At 56.5% G+C, this 10,159-nt stretch overlaps 1 protein-coding gene across 1 annotated transcript in view; it reads left to right on the forward strand.

Moving 5' to 3' along the window:
* Positions 1-8,589, forward strand: part of NCSTN (nicastrin) — a 33,063-nt gene extending 24,474 nt beyond the window's left edge. Inside the window, 5 exon segments of the mRNA XM_054001341.1 lie at positions 1,214-1,312; positions 2,688-2,775; positions 4,119-4,270; positions 5,868-6,080; positions 7,833-8,589. Of these exon segments, the coding sequence (XP_053857316.1) occupies positions 1,214-1,312; positions 2,688-2,775; positions 4,119-4,270; positions 5,868-6,080; positions 7,833-7,955 (675 nt within the window). The 3' untranslated portion in view covers positions 7,956-8,589.
* Positions 8,590-10,159: the final 1,570 nt, after the last annotated feature.

A 10,159-nucleotide genomic window follows, 5' to 3' on the forward strand; every position in this document is an offset into this window, starting at 1 on the left:
CCCCGAATTCCCGGAATTCCGGGGGTTTGGGATCCGGGAATTCCTGGGACCCAGGGGATTCCTGGGATTTGGGGTCCAGGGGATTCCTGGGGTTTGAGATTCCTGGGATTTGGAATTTGGGATTCCTGGGATTTGGGATCTGGGAATTCTGGAGGATTGGGGTCCGGGAATTCCTGGGACCAGGGGGATTCCTGGGATTTGGGGTCCAGGGGATTCCTGGGGTTTGAGATTCCTGGGGTTTGGGATTCCTGGGATTTGGGATTTGGGATTCCTGGGATTTAGGATCCAGGAATTCTGGGGGATTGGGATCTGGGAATTCCTGGGGTTTGGGATCTGGGGGATTCCTGGGATTCGGGATTTGGGACCCAAGGGATTCCTGGGATCTGGGATCCGGGAATTCTGTGGTTTGGGATTCCTGGGGTTTGGGATTTGGGATTCCTGGCATTTGGGATCTGGTGTTTGGGATTCGGGATCCAGGGGATTCCTGGGATTTGGGATCGACGGGGTTCCTGGGATCTGGGGGATTCCTGGGATTCAGGAGCAGGGATTCCAGGTATTTGAGATCTGGGAATTCCTGGGATTGGGGTCCGGGAATTCCTGGGGTTTGGAATCCGGAGGATTCCAGGGATTTGGGATCCAGGGGATTCCAGGGATTCAGGATCTGGGATTCCTGGGCTTCAGGATTTGGGACCCAGGGGATTCCTGGGATTTGGGATCTGGGAATTCCTGGGGTTTGGGACCTGGGATTTGGGATTCGGGATCCAGGGGTTTCCTGGGATCTGGGGGATTCCAGGGGTTTGGGATCTGGGATTCCTGGGATTTGGGATCCAGGGGATTCCTGGGATTCAGGAGCTGGGATTCCTGGGATTTGGGATCCAGGGGATTCCTGGGATTCAGGAGCTGGGATTCCTGGGATTTGGGATCCAGGGGATTCCTGGGATTCAGGATCCGGGCAGGAGTGGGAATTTGAGAGGAGAGAGAGAGAAAAGGTGGGAAAAGTTGGGAAGGAGCTGGGAGGGATTTGGGATTGGGAGAGGGAGAAAAGCTTGGAAAAGGGGTGGGAATAAACCCCGGGGGATTTGGGAAGAGGAGGGAAAAGCTGGGAATGCGGGCGGGAGGGATCCGGGAGCCTTGGGATGGGGAGCTCGGGCCGGACGCTGATCCCGGAATTCCCGGAATTCCCACAATTCCCGGATTTGTTCCCGTTTTCCAGGCCCTGGCCCAGGTGGCCACGCTGGTGGCCCGGGCTCTGTTCTCCCTGGCCGGGGGAGCTGCCGGCGCCGCCGAGAGCATCCAGGCGGATCCCAAAACGGTGGGAATTCCTGCTGGGAATGCTGGGGGTGCTGGGAATGTTGGGAATGCTGCGGTGGGAATCCACACTTGGCCTGGCGTCCCCAGTTTCCCTGGAATTCCCCAGGGTTGGAATCCCTGGGATTGGAATCCCCCATTTACCTGAAATCCCTGGAATCAGGATCCCACATTTTTCTGGGATCCCTGGAATTAGAATCCCCAATTTTCCTGAAATCCCTGGAATCAGGATCCCACATTTTCCTGGAATCCCTGGACCTGAAATCCCTGGAATCAGGATCCCACGTTTTCCTGGAATGCCCAGAATTGGAATCCCTGGGATTGGAATCTTCAATTTACCTGAAATCCCTGGAATCAGGATCCCAATTTTTTCTGGGATTCCTGGAATTAGAATCCCCAATTCTCCTGAAATCCCTGGAATCAGGATCTCACATTTTCCCTGGAATGCCCAGAATTGGAATCCCTGGGATTGGAATCCCCGATTCTCCTGAAATCCTGGAATTAGAATCCCCAGTTTTCCTGAAATCCCTGGAATTAATATGCCAAATTTTCCTGAAATCCCTGGAATTAATATGCCAAATTTTCCTGGGATTCCTGGAATCAAAACCCCCAATTTTCCTGGAATTCCCAATTTTCCTGGAGCCCCCCATCCCGCCGTCTCCCCAGAATTCCACCTCCTTTCCTGGGAGCCCCTCCCATCCCTGCAGTGCCTTTTCCCTGAGAGAATTCCAGGGAAATTCCCTGAGGGAATTCCGGGTTTTTCCCATCCCTGCAGTGCCTTTTCCCTGAGAGAATTCCAGGGAAATTCCCTGAGGGAATTCCGGGTTTGTCCCATCCCTGCAGTGCCTTTTCCCTGAGGGAATTCCAGGGAAAATCCCTGAGGGAATTCCAGGTTTTTCCCATCCCTGCAGTGCCTTTTCCCTGAGGGAATTCCAGGGAAATTCCCTGAGGGAATTCCAGGTTTTTCCCATCCCTGCAGTGCCTTTTCCCTGAGAGAATTCCAGGGAAATTCCCTGAGGGAATTCCAGGTTTTTCCCATCCCTGCAGTGCCTTTTCCCTGAGGGAATTCCAGGGAAATTCCCTGAGGGAATTCCAGGTTTTTCCCATCCCTGCAGTGCCTTTTCCCTGAGGGAATTCCAGGGAAATTCCCTGAGGGAATTCCAGGTTTTTCCCATCCCTGCAGTGCCTTTTCCCTGAGGGAATTCCAGGGAAATTCCCTGAGGGAATTCCAGGTTTTTCCCATCCCTGCAGTGCCTTTTCCCTGAGGGAATTCCAGGGAAATTCCCTGAGGGAATTCCGGGTTTTTCCCATCCCTGCAGTGCCTTTTCCCTGAGGGAATTCCAGGGAAATTCCCTGAGGGAATTCCGGGTTTCCCGCAGGTTGCGCGGCTGCTCTACGGATTCCTGCTCAACTCCAACAACTCCTGGTTCCAGTCCCTGATCAAACCCGACCAGAAGGGGATCCTGGGTGAGCAGAGACCCCGATCCCGCTTTTCCTGCGGGATTCCCGGCCGGAATTCCTCTTTTTCCTGCTGAAATTCCTCTTTTTCCAGCTGGGATTCCCATTTTCTTCCTGGGATTCCCAGCTGGAATTCCTCTTTTTCCTGTGGGGATTCCTAGCTGTAATTCCCATTCCCCAGCTGGAATTCCCGTTCCCAATCCCATTTTTCCTATTTCCTAGCCAGAATTCCTGTTCCCAATCCCGTTGTTCCCGTTCCCGATACCGTTTTTCCCATTCCCCTGTGCGAATTCCTGTTCCAAATCCCACTTTTCCCATTCCCAATCCCGTTGTTCCCGTCCCCAATCCCATTGTTCCCGTTTTTTCCCGTTCCCAATCCAGTTGATCCCGTTTTTCCCATTTTTTCCCATTTTTCCTATTCCTGATCCCGTTGATCCCATTCCCAATCCCGTTGTTCCCGTTCCCAATCCCATTTTTCCCATTGTTCCCATTCCCAATCCCGTTTTCCCCGTTTTTTTTTCCATTTTTCCCATTCCCAATCCCGTTTTTCCCATTCCCAATCCCATTGTTCCCGTTTTTCCCATTCCCAATCCCTCCGTTCCCGCTGTTTTTCCCGCTGTTCCCGTTCCCAATCCTGCTGGTTTTCCCACTGTTCCCGTTCCCAATCCCGCTGTTCCCATTTTTCCCACTGTTCCCGTTCCCAATCCCGCTGTTCCCGTTTTTTCCCACTGTTCCCGTTCCCAATCCCGCCGTTCCCGCTGTTCCCATTTTTTCCCGCTGTTCCCATTCCCAATCCTGCCATTCCCGCTGTTTGTTTTTCCCGCTGTTCCCGTTCCCAATCCTGCTGTTCCCGCTGTTTGTTTTTCCCGCTGTTCCCGTTCCCAATCCCGCTGTTTTTCCCGCTGTTCCCGTTCCCAATCCCTCCGTTCCCGCTGTTTTTCCCGCTGTTCCCGTTCCCAATCCCGCTGTTTTTCCCGCTGTTCCCGTTCCCAATCCCACCGTTCCCGCTGTTTGTTTTTCCTGCTGTTCCCGTTCCCAATCCTGCTGTTCCCGCTGTTTGTTTTTCCCGCTGTTCCTGTTCCCATTCCCGCTGTTTGTTTTTCCCGCTGTTCCCGTTCCCAATCCTGCTGTTCCCGCTGTTTGTTTTTCCCGCTGTTCCCGTTCCCAATCCCGCCATTCCCGCTGTTTGTTTTTCCTGCTGTTCCCGTTCCCAATCCTGCCATTCCCGCTGTTTGTTTTTCCCGCTGTTCCCGTTCCCAATCCCGCTGTTTTTCCTGCTGTTCCCGTTCCCAATCCCGCTGCTTTTCCCGCTGTTCCCGTTCCCAATCCCGCCGTTCCCGCTGTTTTTCCAGGCCCGTTCCCGCAGCACTACGTGGCCGTGTCCAGCCCCACCAACACCACGCAGCTGCTGCAGGCGGTGCTGGGCAACCTGACCGGGGCCAGCGTCAACCTGAGCCGGGAGCAGTGCCAGAATCCCGGGAAAACGCCGGGAACGCTGCCCGAGGTGACCCCAAACCCGGCACTGGGATTGGGAATGGGATTGGGATTGGGATTGGGATCAGGGCCAGAATCCCGGGAAAACGCCGGGAACGCTGCCCGAGGTGACCCCAAACCCGGCATTGGGATTGGGATTGGGATCAGGGCCAGAATCCCGGGAAAACGCCGGGAACGCTGCCCGAGGTGACCCCAAACCCGGCATTGGCATTGGGAATGGGATTGGGATTGGGATTGGGATCAGGGCCAGAATCCCGGGAAAACGCCGGGAACGCTGCCCGAGGTGACCCCAAACCCGGCATTGGGATTAGGATTGGGATTGGGATCAGGGCCAGAATCCCGGGAAAACGCCGGGAACGCTGCCCGAGGTGACCCCAAACCCGGCATTGGGATTGGGAATGGGATTGGGATTGGGATTGGGATCAGGGCCAGAATCCCGGGAAAACGCCGGGAACGCTGCCCGAGGTGACCCCAAACCCGGCATTGGGATTGGGATTGGGATTGGGATTGGGATCAGGGCCAGAATCCCGGGAAAACGCCGGGAACGCTGCCCGAGGTGACCCCAAACCCGGCACTGGGATTGGGATTGGCATTGGGATTGGGATCGGGGCCAGAATCCCGGGAAAACGCCGGGAACGCTGCCCGAGGTGACCCCAAACCCGGGACTGGCATTGGCATTGGGATTGGGATTGGGATTGGGATCAGGGCCAGAATCCCGGGAAAACGCCGGGAACACTGCCCGAGGTGACCCCAAACCTGGGATTGGGGATTGGCATTGGGATTGGGATCGGGGCCAGAATCCCGGGAAAACGCCGGGAACGCTGCCCGAGGTGACCCCAAACCCGGCATTGGGATTGGGATTGGGATTGGGATTGGGATCGGGGCCAGACCCCCAGGAAAATGCCGGGAACGCTGCCCGAGGTGACCCCAAACACGGGATTGGGGATTGGGGATTGGGATTGGGATCAGGATCAGGGCCAGAATCCCGGGAAAATGCCGGGAACGCTGCCCGAGGTGACCCCAAACCCGGGATTGGGGATTGGGATTGGGATTGGGATTGGGATCGGGGCCAGAATCCCGGGAAACCACCGGGAACGCTGCCTGAGGTGACCCCAAACCTGGGATTGGGGATTGGGATTGGGATTGGGATTGGGATTGGGATCGGGGCCAGAATCCCGGGAAACCACCGGGAACGCTGCCCAAGGTGACCCCAAACCTGGCATTGGGATTGGGGCCAGAACCCCAGGAAAGCTCCCAGAGCCCAGCTCGAGGTGATCTCGGATTTGGGATGGGATTCGGGTTTTTCCCTGTGTAATTCCCATTTTCCCAGCTCTCATTCCCATTTTTTCCAGCTCTAATTCCCATTTCCCCAGCTCTCATTCCCATTTTTCCCTGTGTAATTCCCATTTTCCTGGTGTCATTCCCAGCTCTATGAGTACTGGTGGGTGCAGGGCCCCCTGGATCCCAATTCCACGTCCCAAATCCCCGGCTGCGTGCGCTCCGGTATCCATCTGTCCCCTGCGCTGTCCCCGGCTGTCATTCCCATTTTTCCCTCTGTAATTCCATGTGTAATTCCCGTTTTTCCCTGTGTCATTCCCGTTTCCCAGCTCTATGAGTACTGGTGGGTGCAGGGCCCCCTGGATGGGAATTCCACATCCCGAATTCCCGGCTGCGTGCGCTCCGGTGTCCGTCTGTCCCCCGCGCTGTCCCCGGCCTTCGAGCTGCGCCGCTGGGACTCGCGGGAATTCTCCACCTGGACCGAGAGCCGCTGGAAGGACGTCCGGGCCCGCGTCTTCCTGGTGGCCAGCAGGGAGCTGGAGGTGACACCCAGGGACAGCCAGGGGACAGGGACACTGATGGGACACAGGGATGGGACACTCAAGGGATGTCTAGGGGACACCTGGGGGATACAGGGATGGGACAAACACAGGGACACTGAGGGGACACCCAGGGGACAGGGACACTGAGGGGACACGGATGGTGACACCAAGGGGACACTGGGACATCCAGGGGACACAGGGATGGGGACATCCAGGGACACCCAGGGGACAGGGACACAGGGAGGGGACACAGGGGACACCTGGGGGACAGGGACAGGGACACAGGGATGGGGACACAGGGAGGTGACACAGGGATGGGGACACTGAGGGGACAGGGAGGGAGCCTGGGTTGATCCCAATTCCCAAATCCCTAATATTCCAAATCCCAAATCCCAAAATCTCAGTTCCCCAATATCCCCATTATCCCAAATCCCCAATTCCCAAATCCCCATTCCCGTTTTCCAGCTGCTGACACTGGCCCTGGGGGTGCTGGTGCTGCTCCTTCATCCCAGGGATCCCAAATCCTCATCCCAGAAATCCCTGGAGATCCCAAATCCCCAATATCCCAAATCCCCAATATCCCCAATCCCCAATATCCCAAATCCCCAATATCCCCAATCCCCAATTTCCCAAATCCCCAATTCCCATTTTCCAGCTGCTGACGCTGGCCCTGGGGGTGCTGGTGCTGCTCCTTCATCCCAGGGATCCCTGGAGATCCCAAATCCTCATCCCAAGGATCCCTGGGCCCCCTGGGTTGATCCCCAATCCCCAATCCCCAATGTCCCAAATCCCCAGTATCCCCAATCCCCAATTCCCCAATCCCCAATTCCCAAATCCCCATTCCCGTTTTCCAGCTGCTGACGCTGGCCGTGGGGGTGCTGGTGCTGCTCCTTCATCCCAGGGATCCCTGGAGATCCCAAATCCTCATCCCAGGGATCCCTGGGCACCCTGGGGTGATCCCAAATCCCCAATCCCCAATGTCCCCAATCCCCAATTCCCAAATCCCCAATTCCCAAATCCCCATTCCCATTTTCCAGCTGCTGACGCTGGCCCTGGGGGTGCTGGTGCTGCTTCTTCATCACAGGGATCCCAAATCCTCATCCCAGAAATCCCTGGAGATCCCAAAGCCCCAATATCCCAAATCCCCAATGTCCCCAATCCCCAATATCCCAAATTCCCAATGTCCCCAATCCCCAATATCCCAAATTCCCAAATCCCCATTCCTGTTTTGCAGCTGCTGACGCTGGCCCTGGGGGTCCTGGTGCTGCTCCTGCAGCCCAGGGATCCCTGGAGATCCCAAATCCTCATCCCAGGGATCCCTGGGGTGATCCCCAATCCCCAATGTCCCAAATCCCCATTAAATTCCCAAATCCCCATTCCCGTTTTCCAGCTGCTGACGCTGGCCGTGGGGGTGCTGGTGCTGCTCCTGCATCCCAGGGATCCCTGGAGATCCCAAATCCTCATCCCAGGGATCCCTGGGCACCCTGGGGTGATCCCAAATCCCCAATATCCCCAATATCCCAATGTCCCAAATCCCCATTAAATTCCCAAATCCCCATTCCCGTTTTGCAGCTGCTGACGCTGGCCCTGGGGGTGCTGGTGCTGCTCCTGCATCCCAGGGATCCCTGGAGATCCCAAATCCTCATCCCAGGGATCCCTGGGGTGATCCCCAATCCCCAATATCCCCAATACCCAATATCCCAATGTCCCAAATCCCCATTAAATTCCCAAATCCCCATTCCCGTTTTGCAGCTGCTGACGCTGGCCCTGGGGGTGCTGGTGCTGCTCCTGTCCCTGCTCTGCACCTTCCTCATCAATTCCAAGGCCTCGCTGCTCTTCAGCCTCCCGGCCCCGCCCGGCCCCTCCGGATACTGAAAATCCGGGAAAAGCTCCCGGGAAAGCCTCAGGAATCCCCCCCGGAGCTCCCAGCGCTGGGAATGCCAGAGGTGTTCCTGGGAAACCTGGAATTCCAGATGGGATCCATGCCCTGGGGGAGGAAGTCCCAGAATTCTGGGTGGGATCCATACCCTGGGGGGAAATTCCCAAATTCTGGGTGGAATTCATGTCCTGGGGGGGAAATTCCCGAATTCCGGGTGGGATCCATGCCCTGGGGGCGAAATTCCCAAATTCCAGATGGGATCCATGCCCTGGGGAGAAATTCCCAGAATTCTGGGTAGGATCGATGCCCTGGAGGGGAAATTCCCGAATTCCAGGTGAGATCAATGCCCTGGGGGGAATTTCCCAAAATCCCTGGTTGGATTCGATGCCCTGAGTGAAAAATTCCCAGAATTTTGGGTTGCCTGAGTGGCAAATTCCCAAAATTTTCCTGGAATTCCCGGTTTCATAGGGTGGAGCTTTTCCCAAAATCCAGATAAAGGAAGGATAAAGGAGGGGGGGGTTGGGAATTGTGAGGAATTCCAGAGGGTCTGGGAATGTCCTGATGGGAAAAGTCCCTTTTTTCCCTGGGATTTGTAAATATTATAAATAAATCTATGGAATTCCCTAGGAACCTTTCTTATTTCCAGGTTTTTCCCTCTTTGGAGCCACAAAAAAAAAAAAAAAAAGGGAATCAAGGAAATTTGGGATTTGGGGAAATTTGGGATTTGGGGTTGGGATTGGGTGGGTGAAAGAGACAAGATTTGGATCCCAAATAATTCATGGAAAAGCTTTGGGAAAACTGGTGGGAAGGACACAAAGGGCAGGAGAGGAGCCGGAATTTGGGCTAATGAACCAGGAATTTGGGATATTGAACTGGGAATTTGGGATAATGGGCCAGGAATTTGGGATAATGAGCCAGAAATTTGGGATATTGAGCTGGGAATTTGGGCTAATGGGCCAGGAATTTGGGATAATGAGCTGGGAATTCGGGATATTGGGCCGGGAATTCAGGATCCTGGTCCTGGAACCGCGACTGGGAATGAGCGAAATCCCGGGAATTCCCGGGACTGGGAATGAGCGAAATCCCAGCAGAACCTTCCCAGGCCCGTGGGATCTTTGGGATCTCTGGGCTCCGAGCACATCCCTGGATGGAATCCCCCATGCCTGGCAATTCCCGGCGGGAATCCCAGCAGGGAAAAGGAGGAAAAGCTGAGCCGGGACCATCCCGAAGGGAATTTCCCGGGAAAGGGATCCCAGATCCGGGATCGGGCCCTGGATCCACGGCCCCGACCCCGGCCCCCGTTTTGGGGTCGGCCTGGAGCCCCCAGATCCCATTCCAGGAGCATCCGGGATGGGAAAAGTGCCCGGAATTCCCGGCGGGAAGCGCTGGCAGGCGGGGACGGCTCCGCTCGCTCCCGGCTCATTCCCGGCTGGAATCGCGCCCGGAGCCGGCGGCCTCAGCTGCAGCCACGCCGGGAACGATCCCAAAAAATCCCCTCGGGGCGTCGGGGAGGGGGTTTGGGATGGGAATGTGGGGTTTGGGGTGATGGATGTGGATTTGGGCTGTGGGATTTGGGATTCAGGATGGGAGTGTGGGGTTTGGGGTGATGGATGTGGATTTGGGCTGTGGGATTTGGGATTCGGGATGGGAGTGTGGGGTTTGGGGTGATGGATGTGGATTTGGGCTGTGGGATTTGGGATTCGGGATGGGAGTGTGGGGTTTGGGGTGATGGATGTGGATTTGGGGCGTGGGATTTGGGATGGGGAGGAGCCGGGAGCGATCCCAAAAAATCCCTTCGGGGTGGCGGGGAGGGGATTCGGGAATGTGGGATGGGGATGAGGATTTGGGATTTGGGATGTGGCTGCACCGGGAGCCGCTCCGGGCTCTGTCCCCACTCTGTCCCCTTGCATTCCCCCTCTCCTGTCCCTGTCCCCATCTCTTGTCCCTGTCCCTGTCCCTCTCTGCTGTCCCTGTGCCCCTCTCCCGTCCCTGTCCCCATCTCCCCTGTCCCTGTCCTCATCCTTGTCCCCATCCCTGTCCCTCTCTCCCGTCCCTGTCCCCATCCCTGTCCTTGTCCCCGTTCCTGTCCCCATCTCTTGTCCCTGTCCCCATCTCTCCTGTCCCCGTCCCTGTCCCCATCCCTGTCCCCATCCCCGTCCCTGTCCCTGTCCCCGTTCCGGCCCCTCCTGCCCGGGCTCCG

Source organism: Vidua macroura, chromosome 29 (genome assembly GCF_024509145.1).
Source record: "Vidua macroura isolate BioBank_ID:100142 chromosome 29, ASM2450914v1, whole genome shotgun sequence".
Lineage (NCBI taxonomy): Eukaryota > Metazoa > Chordata > Aves > Passeriformes > Viduidae > Vidua > Vidua macroura.